This window comes from Filicampus tigris, chromosome 1 (assembly GCF_054856515.1).
Source record: "Filicampus tigris isolate MCC_2025a chromosome 1, RoL_Ftig_1.0, whole genome shotgun sequence".
NCBI lineage: Eukaryota > Metazoa > Chordata > Actinopteri > Syngnathiformes > Syngnathidae > Filicampus > Filicampus tigris.
Genome location: NC_141217.1, coordinates 31,144,367 through 31,168,625, shown reverse-complemented (window position 1 = coordinate 31,168,625; position 24,259 = coordinate 31,144,367). Strand labels below are relative to the sequence as shown.

The 24,259-nt window shown below is 43.3% G+C and overlaps 1 protein-coding gene and 1 long non-coding RNA gene across 3 annotated transcripts; one reads left to right on the top strand and one right to left on the bottom strand.

The window, feature by feature from the left end:
• The first annotated feature begins 5,664 nt into the window (after window positions 1–5,664).
• LOC147153554 (uncharacterized) lies at window positions 5,665–24,256 on the top strand. Of its 2 annotated transcripts, none has more exons than XM_086032059.1 (7): window positions 5,665–6,139; window positions 10,779–11,011; window positions 12,050–12,107; window positions 13,883–13,961; window positions 15,341–15,687; window positions 22,358–22,495; window positions 23,208–24,256. In XM_086032059.1, exons 2-7 carry the CDS (start codon window positions 10,878–10,880, stop codon window positions 23,745–23,747), a joined length of 1,296 nt encoding a protein of 431 aa, XP_085888185.1. In that variant the 5' UTR covers window positions 5,665–6,139; window positions 10,779–10,877; the 3' UTR covers window positions 23,748–24,256. The 2 variants fall into 2 exon arrangements, with proteins under 2 accessions (XP_085888185.1, XP_085888177.1); XM_086032051.1 differs by having other exon boundaries at window positions 15,224–15,687.
• LOC147153555 (uncharacterized) lies at window positions 8,206–20,981 on the bottom strand. Its single transcript, XR_015086981.1, has 3 exons — window positions 20,018–20,981; window positions 19,816–19,901; window positions 8,206–11,029 (listed from the first exon to the last, which is right to left on the bottom strand). It is a non-coding gene; the product is annotated as an uncharacterized LOC147153555 (long non-coding RNA).
• Window positions 24,257–24,259: the final 3 nt, after the last annotated feature.

Sequence of the window (24,259 nt, the reverse complement as noted above, 5' to 3'; positions counted from 1 at the left end):
TTTATTTGTTACAAAAGAATTTAAAGGAATAAGCCAGGTTTTACACCAGTCTATCTTTGTGAATTGAGAGTTCCAGAAGAATTTCTCACGAGGAATTATTTTTCTATGATAATGGAAGTGCAATTTAATATGACTGTTAGTACAGTGTTTATTCATCAGATCAATACCATTTATATAAAAAGTTGAATCTAGAATTATATTCACTTCTTCACCACTATATCTTTTCATCAGTTCTAATATATCACTAGATTTGCTTTTCACAACAAAATTGAATTCTTGTGATTTAATAGAGAATTCCTTCTCTCTCAGAAATGTTTCATAATCAATTAATTGCCCCTTTGAGTTAAATAGATCCTAGAGAAGTAGTGGAAGTAACATGATTTCCATGCTAATAGGGTTTGCCGATGAAAAGTGGAAAGTTTAAGAGGTAACTTTATAATTTTACTTTAAAAAGTTGCTTGACGGCTCATTGGAGAAATCCCAAATAATTTGCGTCTTTGGTGTATCGTTCAACTATTGTGTTTTACAGGAAAATAATCATATTCAAGGATCAAAGAAAGCTATTAGAACAGTCTTTGAGTAAATACATACTTTAATTTTTTTTCCATATTAATTCCAAGATTTTACTCAAGTAAATATCGGTTCCAAGCTTTGTAAAAAAATTGTACTTGAAAAATACGATTAATCGCGATTAATTATGGAAAATGTTGTGATTAATTAGTAAGGGTGTAAGGGTTTTTGTATTCGTCCTGTACCATTTCCATATGGCCTTCACGGTTCGGTGCACGCATGTTTACAATTTCTTACAGTCAGTCGAGAGTTTTAAACAACCTGTTTTGTTTCACGTGAAGAATTGAACAGCTAGGGCGGCACGGTGATCGACTGGTTAGCACGTCCGCCTCACAGTTCAGAGTTCGCGGGTTAGATCCCGGCCCTGGCCTCCCTGTGTGGAGTTTGCATGTTCTCCCCGTGCCTGCGTGCGTTTTCTCCGGGTACTCCGGTTTCCTCCCACATTCCAAAAACATGCATGGTAGGTTGATTGGACTCTCTAAATTGCCCCTAGGTGTGATTGTGAGTGTGGATGTTTGTCTCTGTGTGCCCTGCGATTGGCTGGTAACCAATTCAGGGTGTCCCCCGCCTACTGCCCGAAGATAGCTGGGATAGGCTCCAGCAAGTCCGCGACCCTTGTGAGGATAAGCGGTATCGATAATGAATGAATGAATGAATTGAACAGCTATGCAGTTGGACAATTTCTATGTAGCTTGTGAAAAAAATACTTGGCAAATAGGTCCCCACAAAAATAAAAGGTTCTGGTTAGAGTAAGGATAAGGGGTCAAATTAATCCTTTAAAAATTAAATTGGGGTTAGAATGAGGAAACGTTCAAGAGTGTAATCTCTCGTTCTTTTTTTTTAATATATTTTTTTTTTAGAAAGTTTAGGTAAGGTTATGATTTTCTAGGGAACACAGAGGTACTGGACTGACAATGCCTTAACGGCCACAGCAGGAATCGGGATCCTGTCAACATGGAAGTCAGTTAACATAACAGCCTACACATTGCACTAAAATAACCCATTCACGGCCAACCTACGGTAATCACGGTAAAATAGCCGATACAAGGCAAGCTCAGAATTCCTCGCTCCGGTGATTGGCCAAGCAGAGTCGTTCATGGCAAAATAACACACGGAGGAGAGTTGCCGGTCACGGCGAAAATAACCACTGCGTTTATTTTGATCACGCATAGCACAAACAAAATTGCTGCGGCTGACATGACTTGTATTACCAACGATGCACACCAATTAAACGGGTACTGGAGGCATGGAGAAAATAAAAAGGAAGCATTTATTTTTATTTAGCCCCATTTATAATATTATTATTATTATTCCAACCATTTTTTTTTTAAACCAGGTTGGTCCTATTAAGACACAAGGATCACTTTTTCAAGGGAAGCCTGGCCAAGACAGCAGCTTTAAAAACAAAGTTTAAACAGACATTAAAACAGACAACATTCACACAGCAAAAAAGTAAGCTAAAACTATTAAAGCACATGAGTAACCAGGAGCAATACAGGTGAATAACAGGACTGTTGATTAAAACAAGAACAGGAGCAATATAAAGATTCTGCAATATTTTTGAATGTTGCTGTATAAACTAATTCCATCCATTTGAAAGCGCTCAGAAAGGAAGGAGGAAAGGAGGAAAGGAAGGAGTTCATTAGGAGGAAAAGAAAAAAGCAGGTCTGAGGAAGGGAGACAAAGAAGATTATGTCGTATAGGGCTCTGTTTGTCGACAACATCTGTTTATAAAAACTGGCGCATCCTGATTTTTGGGCGACACAAGCCTCGATGCACTCGTCTGGGAATTTGGCTCATTTCTCTGCACCACTCTAGGCCAATGCTTCTCAATTATTTTCTGTTACGCCCCCCCCCCCCCCTTAGCAAGAAGAAAACAATTCGCGCCCCCCACCCCACCACCCACTCTCCGCCACAACTATAAATAATAGCATTTTTCTATAAAATAGTTATAGGTACACCTCATGCTTAACATCGTATCCTTGTTAACAAAGAAAATAAAAAGAAAGCGATATAGTTCAACTTACAAGAATAACATTATTAAGAATTTAGAATTTAGATTTGTTGTAGTACGGCGGAAAAAAAGAATGTTCCCCAGGGTCACACGCCCCCCACCCCCCATCCAGCACCGCACCGCGCCCCAACAGGCGGTCCCGCCCCACTATTTGAGAAGTACTGCTCTAGGCGCACAGAGGGCATTTCTTTTGTCGTGGGCCCGACACGCGATTTTGGTGAATGTGATCGAGGTGCAAGCGGACAGATTCTGCACTCCACAGACATGTCTGTCATCATATTTTAGTCAGAAGTATGACAAAAGCGGACCAAATCCTCTGAATCATTGCAGAAATCAATTAAATGAATGCATTGTTATCATTAGTGGTGTGCGCAGTAAAAGACAATTCAATATGTATTTCGATCAAGGATGGTTGATTTTAAAATGGAACGATTCGATTCAGTGGGATTACAATTCGCTTTGATATTCTATGGCCGAATTCGAGAGGGTATGATGCAATGAGTTTCATGTTGTCATTTTACAATATGAATTAACTTTTCAGTTGGCTACTTTAAATGTGTAATTTCCTCAAAGATCTCTCCATTAGAAGACAATCTCGATGTGGGACGTTTTGATTCAATTCGATTTGATACACTCGCATCTTTTAAATCAAAATCGAGTTTGGAGCGGAGGTCGGGTGGATAGGTAGAGGGGTGGTCACACCGATGACATGTATGATCGGGGTGCAAGGCAGTCTGTCTCTGAGTGCCCATTTCACAGATCTGTGATCACTCTGGGCAACTTTACATCATCTGACCGTGGAGGTCAGTTTGCATTTGCTTATAAATGCACGCATGCGTGCTTCAACCTCCTGCATGGACGCCAGCAAGTCAGGTTCTGCTTCCTCCATCCTTGTCAAGAACTCTCGTGTGGCGATCTTAAAGGGAATGAGAGGAGCTTTTACGACACAACATGTCAGTTTTAAACTGCGCCAAGCCCCTTGTGTTTGTGAAATAAATACTCTGTGCAGATTTAGTCCGCACCTCATGCCAGACTTGAACTGGTGACGAAAATAGAGCCATAATTCTGAAAAATTATGCTCATGTTCTTGAAAAAAAATGGAATTTATTCCTCTAATTTGTTATTTAAAAAAAAACAACACATTATTTATGCATAGTTACCCGATTTATGTGATATGTCACAATCATATCAACAACTTTTAATCGGCATAAAGTTAAGGTCAGGAGGAGTAATTGGTTTATAACACGTCGGTGCTTATACAGTATGCATTGCAGGTCTGCACTTTCTAAATTGTTACGACCTCTACATTTATTGTCAATTATTTTTTAGAGCCTGAAACTAGTATTTGTCTCGTGGAGCCCAGTTTGAGAACTGCTGAAATAAAGCAATCAAATAAAAAAGATAACACAAGATAATTTTTCGCTTTTGGGCAGTTGGATTTCATTTGAACTTCATATTGTGACAATGTGTGGAATTTGGTGATACTTACAGGTGTCCTCTTCACTGGAGCATGTGCTGATCACAAAGCAGGCAGAAATAACCAGAGCTGGGCATTCGTCAATGCTTTAGTCCGTCTATGAGTTGTCGTCTATATTTCGGGCCCGCCCGGTCGGTCCGAGTCAGCTAAATGTGTCACAACATCCACCTTTTTAATATTGCTGTTCTCGTATAATTATAACTTCAATGTCTTCCTTTTTTTTAAAATTCCTTTCCAGGTGGTCGTAATACTTTGTAGTGGTGGGCTGACATCATGGTTTCAACAGCAAGCGACAGCACTTTTAGTTTAGATGTGAGACGTGAGAGTGAATGTCTGTTGTTGTTACCCATTTGGAAAGGTTGCAGGCAGCAACAGCGACGTCCTCCCTCTGATAGGTTGGTTGCTTTCTCTGCAATTGTCAGAAAACACCACTAGATGGCAGCAGCAGCAGAACTAGTGAAGGAGGGAAACGTGTGAGTCCAACAGAACAAAACAAGATAGAACAAAGCAGAATTCAATTCCAAGCTTTATACATTGGACTGTAAATACATATATTTTCTCCTCATAGTATAATTATTAAAATCTAAAAATGTAGAATTTTTATCTCGTAACATACAACTTTTCTATATCAAAAACATACAATTTGGGGAAACATAAACCGTTGTTAAAAAACGCCACCTCCAAAAAAAAATCTTAACTCAAAAACATGACTTTTTAATCTTGAAAACTGACTATTTTCTTGGAAAAACACACAACTTTCTTTTCTTAATTATGTATTACTTTGTTCTTGTAATATTAGGACTTCTATCTTAAAAGTTGCAACTTTTTTTTACTGAAAATACACAACCTTTGTGTAATAAATGTACAACTATACCTTGAAGAAGACCAATTTTGATATCGAAATATACGTAAAAGTACTATTTTCAAAAATACCACTTTGTTTTCTCGAAAATACACTGTTTGGTTTTCACAATTGTATACTTCCTTTCGAATATTTATGAATTTATTCTTGCAATATAACTTGAATGTTTTTTATATATATATATATATATATATATATATATATATATATATATATATATATATATATATATATATACACATTAGATGTTGTGAAATATGCTATATAAATAAAGTTGTATTGTATTGTGTGTATGTTTATATATATATCTATCCTTGACTTTGAAGTACTCCCACTTTTCTTTTAATGCTTGCAGTAAAACAAAAACAAAAAGAACCAAACCTTTGGCTATTTCTCTGCATTTCGATGTGACATGACAATATTTTTATTCGATCAAATCATTTATTTGGTATCTGGGAGTTATGGTGTCAGTAGTCTATGGAATAAAAAACAAAATAATCTTTATTTGTTCTTTATATTCAAACATATACATTAAAATCAGTCAATCAGTAAAATCTGAGATTTTTCACCCCCCAGTGATCATTTCCTTTTCTCCAGAGCTCGTTTAATATTAATAAACAAATTTAATACCAAGATTATCATCAATAGATGGTAGCCGTCCCTGGGTGGATGGGAGCGTTGACAACAGGAGAGGCTCTATTAGAGGGGCACTTCCTCACTCTGTCGCTAGATGGCGGGAGAAGGGAACTGCAAGCACGATCGGGGAGTCTCCTGCAAGCTGTGCCTGCTGTGTCACATGGAAGCTCGGTAGCCCAGAGGACGCGACGTGAGTGGAGGTGATGGCGGGGGCTTGAGGGACGACGGAGGCGAACGCGCGTGGAGATTCTGTTGCTCTTCCCAGGCTACCCCCACCCACTCCCACCCACCCCCTTACCTACCCTACTACCACCTGGCCGGGAAGTAAGAGGCGCACGGTTACTGGGGGTCAGCGGGCAACACCAAAAAGGAAGAAGAAGAGACAAAAAAGGGAAGCCAGATGCAATGCGGTCCATTGGTCCCGCGTGAAGCCCCCACGGCCACGGAGCTAGGGACGGAGGGATGCGCGCTGCGTCGCATGCACGTTGATCGATTATGCTGGCTGGGTGGTGGTTGCTGGTCCGACGAGCTGAACCCAAAGGACGGGCTCATGGTGCGCCTCTCCGAACCTTGGAGCTGAGTGAGTAGACGCGATGCTTTAGCGCAATGCCTGGAGGGGGTGCGTTTGCGTGTATTGGGGTGGGGGACGTCATGTGTGCTTATCATCGTACTACATAAAGCATTATTAATGCGGACATGTTGTTCCATGTTGAGCGTCTTCTTTTGTGCTCATGCCTCCCCACGTCCACGCTGGTCACGCGTTTAAGACGCGGACACGTGTGCACCCTCCCTCTCTCCCTGTGCTGCATTGCGCCCCCCCCCCCGCACCCCCCATCTTTCTCTCTCTCAAAAAAAAGACAAAAAAAATAACAGGGGGGGGGGGTGGTCTTAACATCGATACCTCCGATGCCACATTTCCAGGCGCAGAAAAATAACCAAGGTTTCTGTTTTCAACCCCATCCGACGCCCCTCAAGAGGTGCTGCTGGGTTGGGGGGCGGCGGGGGTCTTTGAGTTGTCCCGCTGTCCTTAGGGACATCCTCTCCCATGCACATTTTGATGTGAGCGTAAAGCGCGGACGTGAGGACATGCATCATTCCGTTGCCATTCCTCTTTCTGGCTGCTTTGTAACCTGTTGTCACCCGCTCGCTTCTTTTTGCACTTTGAGCCGAGCGGCAGCCAATGACGGATGCCCGCTGTGGCTGCCAACACAAAGCTGCCAGTCGAGCGCATGCACACTAAAAAGGGGACGGGGAGAAATGGAAGAGCAGGAGGCTATCCGTCAGGGTCTGATGCTTTTCAGAGCTTCAATGACTAAAAAAAAAAAAAAATCTATAATAATTAATCATCATAATATATAACGGGAGATGGACGTTAGACGCGGCAGCATATAGAGAAAGATGAGCTTCCCTTCTTCCACTTCAGGCTTCTTCCTCACGGGGCGCACAGTTAATCGTTGTTGCAAGCCAACATTTGACCTAATTCACATTCTCACACAATAGCATCCCCCAACACACGCGCACGCAGTTATTTGTGTCACACAGACGCTGAGGTTTTCACTCCGCCATGCGAACTCCCAGGTGGGTTATCAAAACCTGAGCAGACTGCCAGAGCGGCCGCTGGCTGGCCGCTGCAGGCAGCTCGTGTTATTAATAATGGACACGCAAATAAATGCAGGACATGTTCCTAGAAAAATAAAAAAGCCTCCGGTAATGATTGTGTGGGCTAAATGTCCCCCCCCCCGCCCGAATTCTATTTTTGTAAGGATTACACCCTAATTCCCTGTTGACTGTGCATGTGGCCCTTGTCAGGTGCTTCCGAGCAGAAAAGACGCCGAATTTCGAGCGTGAAATGAAATCGAAAAATGGAATTTCGTTAATGACATGAAATCCAATTCAACAGGTGATCTGCACCTGAACACATTAGGAATGCCGCTAGCCAATATTTTTAGAATTTACTTTTTTGTCAATTATTCCACCAAATAATCGTATACACTTTTGGTATTTTTCATGATTAAACAAAACTGTGCGATATCACATGAGAGGAAGTGATGTTGTAGTCAGCAGCCATTTTGAAACTGAGAGTTACTTCTTGGCTACCGATTCATGCCAAGAAAACGGGGCTACTACGTGCACTTTTGAGGCTGCTTCAGGGTCAATGAAATGTCAGTTACAGCCGCAAATAACCATTATTTTTGCAATAGATTCAACTGACTACCATTTTTTCCATAAATTGATTCGGATTCTGGTATGGTCCGTAACATCTGTCTGAAAATGGGCCAAAAGGTCAATCGTTTTCTTCCAAAATAAAAGCAGGTGTTTGCAAATATCTTATTTTGATTCAACAAAAAGATGAAGAGTTTGCTTTCATGGAGGACTACACAGAAATGGGAGAATTTTTACTGATTGATTAGTTGTCGATTTGATATTCAGCAATGACACGCTATGTATTCAATTTCATTACTGTAGCAATTAATCGACTGATCAACATGTAATCAATAATAAAATTAATCGACAACTGTTGATAATTGATTAATTGTTTAGAGACCATGACGTTTAACTTAAACATTCAGCCTCTTAACAACAAATATTCTCCGATATCTGTAATCCTCTATGAAAGCGGATTGATTATCTTTTGTACTGGATCAAAGTAAGACGTTTGAAAACAGCTTCTTTTATTTTGGAGAACAATGCTAAACATGTTTGCCTATAATTGCTTATTTTTTGGAATCATAATCAATTCATCGAGACAATGTCAGTTGAATCTAATCAAGAAATAATCTAATTTAAAATAATTTGCAGCCATAGATCGGATAATATGTAATTGACATACATTATTTTTTATTAAATTATTCGATTAATTGATAGAATAGTTTCCCCAAATATTTGAGAACTGCAGCCCTAATCTTAACGTAAACAATGTCTCCAAACGATTAGTTGATGATCAAAATAGTTGTTCAATTGATTAGTTAGTCGTTGACGAATCCTTCCACGAGTAGAACACTTCCCTGAGACTCGCTTTTGGGACGTTCGGAGGTGTTTGAATGTGTCTGATGTTGCACATGAATGACGCTGTGGTCAGGAGGAGGCGGCCCCGTGTTTCTTTCCTCGCTCTCGTCCAATTGGTTGGCTCCCGGGCCTGAGATTACACTGCAGTGCTGAGGCGTCACTCTGGCTCAGCACCGCAGGCAGGGGCAGGGGGGGTGGGGGGGGGGGGGGTCTGTTGGAGGGCCTCACGGATGGGCGGGGACCAGCGGACGTGGCCAGGGAAGAAAGGCGACGCTCCGGCCTCTTGCTGTCATCTGCGTTGGAGCGTTCTTCAAACACCTGACCACTCCCACGCTCGACGCCTTCATCCTCCTTCCCACGGCTCTCCTTCCTCTACCTGCACCCTCCACCCACTCGCACCTTCCCCTTTCTTCTCGCACATTATCTCGTTCCCTCGACTCCGCCGGGTCCTCCGGTCACTTCACAACAGATATAACGACAGCCGGGCTGCCGCGACTGTTCCTTGGGTGACCAGCGCCTCGTTTCCTGCCCGCAAGTGCAAAACCGCATTTGTTTGCTTGCATTGTCCCACCATTAGAAATGCAACCAGTGACTCGAGATGCGGGTGACCTGACTTCCGATGTTTTCAAGATGCCATTTTTTTTGGGCTGTAAGTCGCTGATAGTGTAGTGGTACACAGGCCTGAGTTGTGTGCGGGCAGCGTGGGATCGGTTCCCGCTCAGTGACGGTGTCCGTGTGTGTGTCCTGCGACTGGCTGGCGACCAGTTCAGGGTGTAGTCTGCCTTTTCCTCCAGGCTCTCCGCGACCCTGTACAGGATAAGCGGTGTGGAAGATGACATGACACATTTTTTGGGCTTTGACTTGCAAGGGAAGATTGGATTTACGAGCAGTTTGACTCATTTGTCTGATGCAAGACTGACCTTCGAGAAATCCATTCTCGAAACAGTTGTGCTCGTTCAAATGTTACACATTTATGAATGGAGCTTTTTACATTTTCATTCATTTTTGAAACAATAATGGTTGAGCATTCCTCGTTTTAACCATGTGAGGTGTGAATGGTCTTGTCTTCTGGAAGTACAGCGGCGCTCGGAGATTAGGACGGGAACCATTTTCAAAAATAATCAACGGCGACTTTTTTTCTTCAATAGTGTGATTGTGACTTATTATGCATTTCGTTTTTCCAAGGTCCTCTTTTCATGTATTTTGAACAAATACAAGCAATACATCAATAAGTTAGGCAAAAACAAAAGGCCAATGAACCTTGAATGAATATGAAAAACGAATTATCTGCTGCAATTAGAGTAAAAACTCTAAAAACTTGCTCTCTTGCTACACTACACTCTTGGTGAATAAACACTTGGCCTTAATATTCATGCCCAGTCCAAGTTTGGCTCAATAAGGTGTGCGGTCCTTGACATCGCGGAAGTAGAAACTGATTTGCCGGAGTGACATGGAGGAGGTCGCGTTTAGTAGGAACTACAAGCAGACCTCGGGTTGATGACGTTAAATTCGTCAGGGCGGTCACAGATCATCAGACCGCCTTCCAATCTGACCGTTCGGGTCCATGTGTCTTTCTCCTCTGTGAAGAGCGACAACTATTACCGCAACTCTACTGAGGAGTTGTGACGTGCATGCAGGGGCAGTAACTGGCATGTGCAAAGTGTGCAATTGCATGTCTGCCATTTGTGTGTGTGTCCCAATACATTTGCACTAATCCCCCGCCATATCGTGGTTCACATTTTACAGTCCTGCACTATCACGTCTTCGAAAGTGCTATTACAGTTGTTAGTCTATTTTTTATACTGTTTGTACAAGATTTTTGTTTTCCATCGCTTTTGCTTTCTGTCAGTATACTGTATTGTGTGTTGAAATGTGTTTGTCCTGTTTTAAGTGTGTTTAACGACCTTTAAATACTCTAAAAACACGCCAAGGCTGTATTTAATAGGGTATTTCTATTTTGCGAATGTTCACTTATTGTGGGGGCCAGGGGGTTCCTGGAACATAGCCACCACGATGGAGGGGTGATTACTGTACAATGTGGTTACAAAGTGTGTTTTAATACGTTTATAGCGTATGAGGGGGGTAAAACAAACAAAGTTAATTATATTGTCAATATATTGCAGATTTCCATCTATCGCGGGTGAGTCTGGAGCAGATCCCCGTGATAAACAGTGGTTGAGTATACTTTCCAACTAGGTGTGTTGTTACCGCAGATCCCCGAGAGAGCGTGGCCCTTGCCTGTGTGCATGAGCGTGAGGGCGAGAGTGTGAGTGTGAGCGCGTGTGAGAGCAAGTGAGCGCCAGCGCTCCCACATGGCCTCCATGCAGGACGGGCTGAATTTCACGGCTCCTCCCTACGGCAAGGTCCTGCTGCTGGGCGCCATCGCTGCTGCCTCAGCCTTCGTCGTCACCATCCTCATCGTGGTGCTCTGCGTGGGCTGCCAGAGGTACGATTGCGCGGGATGCTACATGGCAAAGACAAGAGGTGGGGAACTGTCACATATAAGTCACCAGTTTTAGGACTTTAAGGGGGAGTTTGCAGGCAGTGGCCTCTGGTCAGTAGATGGAGCTAGGACACTGCCCCATCACACATGGTCATCACCAAATTACTTTCCTTGATTCACATTTACATGCATAAAGAAACACCTCCTGTGTTTATTGTAAAGTTTGCGATAATTTATGTTTTGAGTTTTGGGCCATCTGGCTCCTTCACATTTGAACTGTAAACATGATGATACAGGCGGATACCTCTTAAAGCAAACGCGGGGCGAAACACGCACCGTTGTTGTTGTTTTCCATTGCTCTGGCGCACGTGTCGTCGGCACGCTTCACACTGTTTGTGTTCAGTCGGCGCGGTCATAAAAATAGGGCTGCGAGTGGTCGACCGCAGAGGGGTCCATGCGCACATTTACAAACAGGACCGGATGACCATATTTACGTCACGTGGACCATCGCGCAGGCACATGGACGTGGAAAGTAAGAGTTGGTCTTTATGCCAATATGTCATCAGCAAACGAAAGATGGCATTTTATAACTGAGATGGGTATTTTGCCACAGTTTGAGCAGTAGCTCAAGGATACAAGTCAGCCCAGCGCCAAGGGGGTGTGCCCGCTATGAGTGTGCCCACGACTGCACAACATATGACTGGCAGCTCATCAATCATGCTTTCCGTCTGTGTTTGGTTGGTGGTACAAGATGGCGCCGGAGAGGGTTGATATTTTTTTTTTCACAGATCATTTCACTCATGGACTATTGTCAGGTTTGTTAGCTACATGTTCATCACTCTATAAACAGCGCTTGAACTCTTGAACAACTGTCGTCATGCGTTGTACTATCAAAGGTTTCATTCAAAGTTTTTTTGTTGCTAACCACACACAATAGAAAATAAACCAAAAAAATGAGTCTGAAGAAAAAGTCAGTCAAAATATTGTGACTCAAATGTTATATTTAAATGCAATGTGACCTAACGCTTGTATTTACCACAGGAAGGGAAAGACACACAATGTACCCAGTGAAGGTGGGAAACACCGTCTCATGGACATGGTAGGCATCCTGGTTTGAATGAAGCAACTCCATAGACCTTTTCATCATGACGTAATACATACTTCTGGGTGGCAAAAGCTCAAACGATTGGCGATAACACCACTAGTAGACCAGATCACGGACGGGCAAGCGACCATACTCTTCAGTGGACCCTTGATTAATTAATTGATTTTTTTTGTTCCAAACCAAACGGATTTGTCACAAACACGTTGATAAACATTCATTATACGTTTTCCATTTAAAAAATGGGAGCGTGTGGGCGGGTCTAGTGCGATTGAGAAAAAGCTATAAATCGCTTATTGATTATTGTAATCTTTTTCCATATCGCTGTAGATTGAATATGAGAAATGTCAGTTGAAAAAAATATTTTTTCGGTTGCTTGGATTAATGGTACAGACATGCTCTTTTGACTCTGAAATGAATCGTGTGAGGTTGAGCTAACTGGTTAGTCATTATGTTTTAGTAATTTACTCAAGAACCTTACTAAACATTTTATCACTACCTGTGAGAAATGCCTACCACAAACCGGTGATGGGGGTTCTGTCCCTGTAGAAGTGGCTGCTACACTTTTAGGCTAAGTGGATTTAACATTTAAAAGCTCATTTAGGCTATCCCCAGATAGCAAAATTGCTGTGGCCCAGTGATGGGCCACACAACCCACTTGCACTTGGCCTACATACCTCAATGAATTACAATCCTGTAGTGGTCCACATCTGTTATCCACAACGTGGACCACATAAGGTCCGTATCTTAGCCAAATCGCAAAGCATAGCTGGCCCTACTCTGGCCTTATATGATGGACCAGAGCTGGTTCAACTTTAACTAAGCCACTTCATTCATGCACCATATTTGACCTAGATTATTTTTTTTAAACAAAAAGCCTCAACAACTACTGTGTTATAAACAGATATTTTATTTTCAGAACCACTGCACATAAACTGGAAAACTGCAGATTTTTTAAAAACACTGAACACAGAGTCCAAACTGGGACACAGCATGCTCATGAACAGCATTTATCCATCCAATATTAACAGGTATAGTATCCGCCTAAAGGCCGGTCCGTCTCTGATTTTAAACGGGCTTCCGTCAGCGATTCCGACTGCAAACCTCAATAGCACGCGCCCGCTGGCCGATATTTGAACAGAAAGAGTGACTCTGCGCCATGGAAGCCCGTTCACAGCCTGGTGCCTCACTCAAATCTGTCCCCCAAGAAACAACAAGTCACCATTGTTCCTCACCGTGTTTGCCGTGGACATCGAAGCCTCGAAAAATAGAGACGGACTACAGACGAAAGACGGATTAAATAAATGGGTCTCCGGCTATGCTCGGTCCGTCTATTTTAAAAATGTTCCCGTCATTCGTCAACCATCAGCAAAACCCGTCTGTCCATCATAGGGGGACCGTTCCGTCACATAGACGCAATGCCCAGCTCTGTGGCCCACATTGTGGATACCCGATGTGGTCCACTAAAGGACCGTAATTCATTGAGGCATGTGGGGCAAGTGCAAATGGAAAAAAAAAATAACGGAACCATTTGGGGTACATCTAGCGGCGCGACTCCAAACACAAGTTTTTGCCATTGTTTTCAGTTCAAATCAGCGGTAGTCAATCACTTTCTGCCAACTGGAAGCAGCCTGGCTCCTATTGTTTAAGAACATTATGAAAAGGTCTATTCCCTACAGAAACATATCATTCACGTCTTTCATCTTAATGAGTCTTTAACAGGCCTGTGTGTGTGTGTGTGCGCGCGCGCGCGTGTGTGTGTGCGTCATCAGGGCATACTCAGGCAGTCAAAGCTGCGGTCCATCAGTAAATCAGACACAGAGATGAACAAGATGAACTGCAATGGCAAAAGTAAGTACGTCTTTCGCACACTGACCTTTTTCTTGCTGGCACAAGTGTTTTCACCTTTGAGCCCTGCGGTTATCTGGCGACAAATTTAGGGAATTTGGGATCACGTTCCCTGTAGAGGTGGGGGTGGGACGGCAGTCAAGGTTTCCAAGCATGAATGAAATGAAAATATGAAGCACACCAGTTCGAATAATGGCCATTTTCAGAAAGAATCTGTATTTGTGGTGCTCAGAGAGTAAGTACGACATAACATACCACCACTTGGAAGGGGGATTCCCCCGTCTGTGGTCCCTTCTCAAGGTTTCTCATTTTTCCCCAGATGTTTTTTTTAAAAAGTTTTTTCTTGCCCTCCTGGGGGTTAAGGTCAGGGGACGTCATTAGTATGTGTTTAATAGGTGAAGCCCTTTGAGACGTTCCTGTGATTAAGGGCTAGAGAAATAAATTGGACTTGACTTAGCATAGTCTGACGAGATCCACCATAAGGCCTCTATTAAATATTCTGCCTTGACAAAGACAATAATGCATTTGGAGCTGTTTCTATTATTTATTTTAGAACAAATCATATTGCACCATTGGGACAGAGCTAGCAGTATCTCATGGATTAGACAAGGTACACTTTTCCCGGAGTGTGTGTCCATGAGAGGGAAGTTCATGCTGCCATTTTGTTTGTGTACTTTTGTTAATTTGGCCAAGTTATGTACCTACCTGTTAAGTGCCGTACTTACCTGTTAAGTGCCAAGTTAGCTTGCTATGCTAAATTTGGTGCTACGTTAGCATGCCGTAGTGACTTGTACAATTTATGCCTGCAAGTTTTAGTGACGTACATAACAACTGCTCCTGGGCGCACACATTTTGACCGATTGACCCTCATTAAAAGGTTGACGTACTGTATGCAGTAGCTCCTCTTCAAAGCAATAGATAGTATCAAAGGCGGGGTGAGTAATATATCTAATAAGGCACTTTTCAATCTAATTTACTTAGTTTTAAAATCAAGCAATCATTAGTTTAACTAAAGACTAAAGGATATTTAAAGGAGTAGTCAGGTTATTTTAATGGGTAATCTGATTACTTTTCCACATAGAGATAAAAATACTGCCTCTATCCCAGAAGAATAGACCTGTTAGTTTTAGTACAGGCTGCCAGCCATAGTTTGGACACTCCTTTATGGTGACTACTACTGACCAGTATCAGCATGAGTCCGGCGGAGGCATCCAAAACCAGAAAGGACCTTTCCGCCGGTCTAACTGTGATCCTTCGCTCTCAAGGCAGGCAGCTTCCCCAGATTCCCTCTGGGACTGGAGAGGACGGAGAGCACACTTACTCTGAAGTGGGCCGAAGCTCCTCCGCCACGCGAACTGACGACGCGCTCTATGCCATGGTAGGCAGGGCCGGGCAGACGGACACTCCGGCCCCTCCGGCCGTCCCCGCCAACACCCCGGCACCGCCCGACCCGGACGGGGACGTGGAAGGGGGCCTGCCTGAAGCCGAAGCCCAGGTCGTGTCCGCGCCTCACCCCCAAGAGACGGCGGAGTATGCCTGCGTCAGGAAGCTGAGGAAGGCGGACAAGGCGCCCCTGAAGAGGGACAGCGGGACTGACACGGGGGACCCGCCGGTGCCGCCGCCGCGACATCCTCCGCCTTCACACCCCGCCCCTCCACCGCCACATCCTCACAGCACAAAGCTGCCTCGCAGGAACGTGGACGCCTTTAACGTGCCCTCATTCCCCAAGGTTGGTAACCGGATGTTAATGTAGCAGCGCGTTTGCGTCATTGTGGCAGAGAGAAAATCTCATTATTCCAACATGTGCGCTGGGGGGGGCGGGGTTGGGGCGGGTTCTGGGTGTGTGCATAAATACATTAACGGAACAGGTTTTTTTAATTAGAAAATATAACCGGATGATCACGATTGTGCCACGGCACACTGGTTGATAATCACTGCGCAAGAGGAAAGGTGCTAAGTCTGTGGGAGAATACGCGCACCGCTAGATTTGACAGGGGATGCCTTCATTGCAATGTCGCTCCACCCAGCGTGCCTACATTTCTTGAAGGTGCGTAAATGAGAGTATTAAGTCAATGGGAGAATCTGCGCAGCCCCAAAAGTGCATAGCAGCGCGCATTTTCTGATTTAAGCACCCGGAAGAATATGCCCCTGGATGAATAGGGGATTGTTATAGACACTTGATGAGAGCTTTTTTTGGCACCTTTTTGTGTCGATCTTCCCGGCATCATTAAATATAGTCTAAACTGAGAAATTGCAGCCTTTCTGGTGGTAATGTTAGTAAAGTGAGAATTCAAGATAAAATAACAGAGCTGGGCATTCCCATCAATGTGACGGATCATTATTACGAAATTTCGTAACAGTGTTTCATTATAATACAATAATATTGTGTTTTATTGCAAAACAATTGCATTATATTTTGCAATAAAAATAATTGTTGCAAAATAACGCAATGTTATTTTAGGAGGAAAATGAAAGACTTCCACTTCCGGGTCGTAGCTTTAAGTGTACGGAAGCTCTGGCATAAGCATGAATGGCTGTTTGGAGAAATTTTTACGCTCTAGAGATGTCCCAGACAAGGACATACGTCGCATGCAAAGGGATAAGGTATGTCCTAAATGTTAACAGTTAGTTAACAAAACAAAATTCCTATCCACCTTTTTCCTCGTCACTGAAATGGGCGTCCTGTGGCGTAATCCATGGTATTACATGTGTTGAACCACTAGAGGGCAGACTATGCCTGTGAGGGTGGTATCGCAGAAGAGAACAGTGGTCTTTGATTTTAAAAGAACCCAAGACAAGTCGTTAAGTCAGAACTTGACCCAGTTAGGGACGATTACAGGGATGGATGAAAACTCAATTCCGTCCTTGCTCAGTGCGTCGTTTTAAAAATAAATTATCATCATCTGTCCACCGTCCCGGAAATGGGGCGGACGCACGGACAGTTCCATCCCTGGGACGGAATGCCCTTCTCTGATAATAAAGATAAAAAAACCGGCAGAAGTTCGGACAAATTTTACATGGCCACAGAATTGGTACCGTATATCGTGTGCACCAAATTTTAATTTGTGGTCACTAAGAGGAACAACCTACACACAAAACAATAATTTGTGGCCATGCCGTAGGATACCGTGTACACAGAATACTAATTTGTGGCCTCATCGTAGCTCTCACATGCACATGAAATACTAATTTGGCACCACAAACTAGTTTTTTTCATGTTTCATCTATATTGTGGCCAGATTGAATTTTATGTATTGTCTGGGGCTCTTTACCTGTTGTGAAGAGAGAGTTAGACTTTTAAACTGAAACTCTCACTTTACCAGTGGGAGGTCTGGGCTCACCCTGGAGCTCAGATGAAGTGAACATGAAGGAAGTGTGTTTAAGTGATACATCTCGAATGAGAGACTAAGATCTTTGTATGTTGGGGAGTAGCTAAGTTTAGCCTGGCTTGTTAGTGGAAATGACAGATAGTCTTTGATGCAGTGCATGTCCTTATGCCCTTCCAATGCATTTTTTCTTAATCAAACTAAGACATTTATTTTTAACAGTCAAGTTGTAAGATGAGTTTATTATTATATGAAAGTGTTTTGGGATCGTACTTTGTGCTATATTCATGGTCCAGACTATTAATATAAGCAATTATAAACATTTTGGAGGGGTGTCAGTCACATCCACTCCATCCACTCCAAAAGTGGGAACTTACTGCAGCTGCTTTTTATGGCCTGTCTGATGTTGGATATTAAGAAATGGGCTATATAAAATGTATTTAATATTATGGATTTCTATAGAACCTATTCTGGCCTGTCCACAGTCCTGGCAACATTTCATGCGGAATGTTCTTTATTGTGTTTAAGTTGGGTAGCATGTTTATTTGTGATTTTGGTGAAACATGTTTGGGTAGCAGTTTGCACATCTGCCTCGCAGTCACGAGGTTCTGGATTTGCACGGACCCGGACACGCACGATTACTGTTAGGTTTCTTTCCATCCTGGTAAAAAAAAACTATTGAAGGCCGTAAAATGAGATTCATGCCCATGATGAGCGCATGTACACTTGCGACCACGTGTGAATAGTCGAGTCACAACCACAGCAGGAGCGCACGCTGACTGAATGCTTCGAATCACAATAGGATACCACACAGTGCCCTCCACAAGTCACAGTGGGAGACATTTGTTGGTCGTGTGAGGTCACCGAGTTCAAACGATGAGCCGCGACCCGGAGTTAGCTTGACAGGATTACACGTGTGCACCGTCTGGCGGCTGAGCTGCTCAGCACACGTTTCTTGCAGATGATGCAAGATGCTGAAAGTGACTCATCCAAACTCTAAAGCCCAACGAGTGAAAGTCGTGACTTTCAGTGACTTTTAGGGTCCATCTTGTAGTTTGTCCAAATGAGTACGACATAACAAAACATTTTATTATGGCCACATTATAGACATAATGTGTGCACAAAATGCTAACTTGGGGTCACTAACTGCTAACCGGGGTCACTAACTGCTAACCGGGGTCACTAACTGCTAAAATGTGGGTTGAATATCATTCCACTACACAACTTTGTAATTCAGTTTTTCCTTGTCAAAAAGAACATTTTAGACATGTGTAACTACATTCTTCATCCACAGTTGGTATTTCATAAATCTGCAGCCTCATTTCCCCAAGGACAAATGACGTCACATTTGCTCTTCATGTCAACCGGGTTTGTCATACATGCTTTTATCGTTCATTAGGTTATCCGTTTTGATTAGTCGGTTGGTAATATTCGCAAAGATATAGGAAGATGTTTTGATAGCATTAAAGTAGAGCCAATAGCTAGCTAGCAAGCTCTTTAACAACAACATCGACAAATGAGAGCGTGGGTGGATTTATCATCACCTGGCATATCCCTTGTTGTATCTCACCAGTCTCATCCACGCTAATCAAAGCATTTTTGAACAACATTCTTTTCGGAAACTCAAAGTTATTCAAATATGCCGTTCAGTTTATCAGAGTCGAGCCGCGCGAGCGGAGCGCGCTCAGCCACCCAAGCGCGACACATTCAGTACAAGAACGACGAAACAATAGGTGTTTGTCTTAAAAAAGTTTACCTTAACTAGACTCCCATGTTGCATTTTATCCAAAGGTCCTTGTTGATGTCGAAATCGAAAGTTAAATTGCCATGATTACTTCCAGTGACAGACTTTGTTCTTCTTCGTCGTCTTAAAAAAAAAAAGAGAAAAAAAAAAGACGACAGCAAAGACGAAGAAAAAGAAGCCGCCGCCAACCACGAAGATGAAACAGTAGCAACAAGATAAATATCCTTTTGGGCATTTTACTAACAATTCGCGATCCATTTATCGCCTTCCGCCTACAGCCAGGGTACTCTTCCCTACTATCCGTTTATCCGCCATTTTGTCCGGCCGGAAAAAATAGTCCCCGCCTATGTGCCGGTCCATCTATGATTTTAAACGTGTTTCCGTTAGTGTTTCCAACTACAGACTGCGACCAATTACAGCTAAATTTTGATCCGTCTATCCGTTTAATCCCCAGCCTCCCCCCAAAAACATGTCATATTCAAACAGATAGTGCACTATTATGTGGTTATTTTGTGTATCTACATCATTCTGCCCAAAGAGCTTTACAAAGCCTCACATGCACATGCCAAGAAAAACAAAAACAAAAAAACCCATGTCATAGTAGAACAGTTTGTGCACTGTTGCGGAGAGCACGCACTGTATGGGAATTTTGGGGAGTTCACTGGAGCACCTCAGTAGTACAAAACAGTCAGGCTTGACATTTTTCATTGTCATTCATTGACGTCAGGCAGGAGGAGTTGGGTCAAACACCAAGCAAAAAAGAAAGAAAATGATCAAAATGGCTTACCTCTTCGATGCAAGTAGTGGCCAGCACGGCAAGGTGTTGGCCGGATTGTCATCTGTGACGTGATATGGCCTCCAACAAAATGTTGACTACATATGAAGATAAAGGGCTTCACCTTGCTGTGATTAAAATAGTCTTTTGGACGTCCACACAAATTGACCCATCATTCATTAGTTTTTGGCTTTAGGAAACAAATAAAGGATACATCCTTCATATGTGGACGGTCCTAGTGTCTGGATTTGGTTCTGTAAGTTTGGCATGTTTACTCGGTATGTTTCGTTCTAAGATAAATGGGAAGAATCCAAGCAGCACGAACAGGAGTCGTCTGCAAGCGCGCATCTACATTTGTCTAGAGTCTATGTTGTGCCCGCTCGATGTGACGTCACGCGGCACGCTATTACACAAAAAGCGAATTTACCTGCATCAAACGAAACAATAACCATCAATGTCAGGTTATAGATGATTACAAAGACGAGTGAAAATCCACTTCCGCTTAATCTGTCTTTTTTTTTTTTTTGCATTTCCCATTTATCATGTATCGCCTGCATAATGGGAGTCCGTCATAAGCGGATAGATGGACTGGTCCATCGGTTAGGCGAAATGCCCACCTCTGTGGATTTCACACCGGTGTTACAGTTCAACTGGCTTCCACATGAAGTGGCTCCCGATTCGAGCTGTGGTCGTTCGGGCAATGCCAGTCCAGTAATTTTGTTTTTCCTGTCTGTCTTCGCAATGAGCAACATTGAAACTGCACAACACTAAACACAAAACGTCTCACTTACAACTCCCAACTGGCTGCAAGAAATTGTAAACGTAGTCAAAAATAAAAATATAAAGGCAGAGAGCGGTATTTGAACCCGTGACACAAAGAGGGAAAAGGTAGCAGCAACACGACCGGAGCAAATGGTCTATCCACTACGCCATGAGCTAGGGTTGCTAACTGTCTCGTATTAGCCTGGACGTTCCGTATTGTGGGCTAATATGGTTTGTCCCATACGGGACCTTAAATGTCCCGTATATTGACTATCAACTCTTGCAAATACAGAAAACTGCAATCTACCGAATATAAGATGTCCTGTAATATAAGATGCTTTTAATAAAGCTTTGGATGACGATCGATTGTCAATAACGACGGACACTGAAAGGTTGGCAGCTCAATGTCTTTTACTTACTCGAACTTATACTTGCTCGAACAATATTGCTGGTTCTTAAACAGTGATAGCACATTACAGCGCTTTTAACGGAGACTCTCGGTACTACACATGACAGATCCTAGATCAGATAAAGCGTCAATCTCAGAACAAGCTGCAATCACTGCACCTGTCATGTAAGGACTTCTCTCTGGCTGCGCAAAATGACAGAAGACTGCTTGAGTCAATCAAAAGCAGCCAGAACTATACATAGAAAAAATACATTTGGTGAGTCACACTCCTCATTTACATTTCAGATTTCTTTTGATTTTTTTTTATTAAAAGAGCCAAATTGTGGTTTCATATGAGGTTTCATATAAGGTGACATCGTCGCTGTCCTGTGAAAAATACTTTTTTTTTCATTTTTTCTTAATTTTACGTGAATGTGGTTTCAGCATCAACGTGAAAATTAGACAAAAAAAAAAACAACTATACATCATGCTCACACCACCGTGGCACCTGTCCCTTATTTAGGAGTGAGAAAGGTGGCAACCCTACCATGAACTGACATGATTGTTGATGAATGAACATGCCACGTCCTCTTGGAAAACTGCCAATCAAGTCAATCTTACTATAGATTCACTTGCATTTTATAATTTATTAAATATACCTTAATTGTGCCTACTCGTACTATCACAATGTGACAGGAAATGTGGGACACCAACCCATTATGACGTGCGCTCTCAGTGCCACGAGAATAAATGGACCAAGTCAGTCATCTCATCATGTGTAATTTACAGCACGGCACAACATCGGATTTCAAACAATAACACTAGGCTAATAACCGTAGCGGCGTAGCCTATATAGCTTAGCTTCCAATCTGATAGTCCGTCTCTACTCCGTGTCCAGTCGTTCAAGCACAACACTTTCCTCACCTGTGCGTCTGGTTCGTACATGTATGGTCCAACATACCTCATGCCAACGACCTCCTCTTCCTCCCAACTCATCAAACACCTGGATCGCCTCAGATAAGTTTAAAATATTGCTTTCCGAGTCGATTTCTGACTGGCTTTGTACACTTTCCATGTTGCGCACTGCCGACGTCTTCTTGACGTGACATTTCAATTCCGGGTTGTCGCTCGCCAAGATCTCACTGCGGAAAAACAATTACTTTGACGAATATACGAAATAGAAATGATTTTTTTCATCCTTTATTTTTTTGTATGATGTTTAATTACTTTACTTTCAGCTTTAAGTCCTGAATAGTGCTCCATACTTACGAGCTGTCAACTGCAAAATCCTGTTTTAGTCCAGTGCTGAAGAACATGTACATGTGCGAATTCTAAATAACTGCCTCCTGTGTGATCAGCCCCCGGCAGCAGTATCCCATATGTAACCGGTTTCTCTGCTGACAGGAAGTGATGTTTATGGGAAATGGAGAGCAGTACATCTGGAAGCCTCCAGAGGATGAAGATGTCCTCATGCTGCACAATAAGGCCCTGGCCCCGCTCGGGGCACACCCCATGGAGAACATCCAACCTTCTGCTGCAGTGGTGAGCGAAGACACGCCTGCCCCCAATGACATTGGCTTCATTGCGCAATCTGCAGAAAAATCGAAGAACACAAATGCCACTTTGACATTCATCATCTCTAATGTGTTAAACATACTACAATCCATTAAGCAATTATACATTGAATATATATCATTGTTTTGAAAAACTGTCACAGCTTTCTGATCACGGTGGTGTAGTCCTTCAGGCTAGTACGCAGTACATGTACGGGCTGGATCCTTGAGTTCGTTTCTAGGAGGAACAGATTCGGTAATTTCACCCAATAATCAATACACACACAATAAGCAACTGGAGCCACACATGTGTTGAATGGAAAAAACATACTGTATATGTTCAATAATTGAAAAATATTTACAGTCCGTGACTATCAAAAGTCATCTTACTAGCGCACAACACGCTTACCTTAGGCAACAAAATAATCAAAATAATTGTTTCTTCGAGTGAAAATGTAATTGTTCTCACTGTTCGGATATCCAAGTCATAGTTATTAGCCGGACCCTACCGTTCACAGGTTTGTTATGTTGCTTAGTTCCGGTTTATGCATCAACACTAATCTTATTTCAGAATGTAATTAGAGTCTAAAGTTGTTCGGACAGATGGTTGGGCATTTACATATTTGGGTTGGGGCAGAAAATGTGTGATTGTCTGGACCCAAATTCAAAATTTCAAAAAGTGTATCATCTCCAAATTTCAGGTGGCTGAGATGTACTCCAAGGTGTGCAAGCCAGCCAAGAAAAAACGAGCCGTACCCGGATCCCCGCCGTCCAATCCCGGCTTCAGGACCTTGGGTCGCCCCGACCGGGACCGAGAGCGCGACGGGGGCTTTAGCGTAGTGGTCAAGCCCCAGACATGGGCCCCCCAGGAGGGCAAAGCGCCCGCGGGGTCCCTGGACGACCATTGCTACGAGTCCTTCGGGACGGAGGAGTGCGAGCCGGCCTACGAGAACCTGGAAAGCGGAGGCGGTTGGAGACGAGAGCGAGCGCCCAACACCTGCGCCACCTTGCGGCCCAGGAGGAAGAAGGCGCAGCAGCCTTTGCAGCAGCAGCACCCGCCTCCTCCGCCGCCCACGCAGCACAACCCCAAGTTACAGCACCTGCCCGCCAAAGCCCTGCTGCTGCCCGGGGAGAGCCTGTACGAGAGCATCGGCGACCTCAAGCAGGGCTCCGCCACCTCCAGCACCACCACCATCTTCACCTTCAACGACGGCATGGAGATGTACGTCACGGGGCTCTGAGGAGGAGGCTGCCACAGTGGAACCTTTCCAACAAGGGGCCGCCGCCACCAGTCTTTCCCAACCTTTTCTCGGCTAAGGCATATATTTGACGTTAGGGGCTTTATTTTTGTAAACGGTACAGATTCGGATTTCCTTGCGAGCACAAGGCCCGCTGCGCGTCTTGGACAATTTAGTGCGCAGCATGTAAGGGAATGAGAGAGCCCCTTTAATTGGCTATGATCAAAGTTGCCTGTGATCACTCCCACCGCGACGCAGACCTCCCTCTATCAGATCCGCCAGCCTGCACTTGTCTGCATACTGTAATTACCACCATTAACAATGGGTCTAACCGCCGCGCAGGATTTATGCCTTTCATGAACATACAGCCCTCGAAAAATTCTTGGCACCAAATGAAAAAAAGTACATGCACTACTCACAAAAAGTTGGGGATACTGTAGTCAGCTTTCCTTCAGTTGTGAATTTGAAAAAATTCTAATTTTATTTTTCTTATTACGAAGGTTTTGGCAAATGGA

Coding starts and splice junctions, on each gene's coding strand:
- LOC147153554 (XM_086032051.1), top strand. CDS start 10,878: ATGGCCTCCATGCAGGACGGGCTGAATTTCACGGCTCCTCCCTACGGC. Junction 13,962..15,223: donor GATGAACTGCAATGGCAAAA/GTAAGTACGTCT, acceptor TTCGCTCTCAAG/GCAGGCAGCTTCCCCAGATT. Junction 15,688..22,357: donor ACGTGCCCTCATTCCCCAAG/GTTGGTAACCGG, acceptor CTCTGCTGACAG/GAAGTGATGTTTATGGGAAA.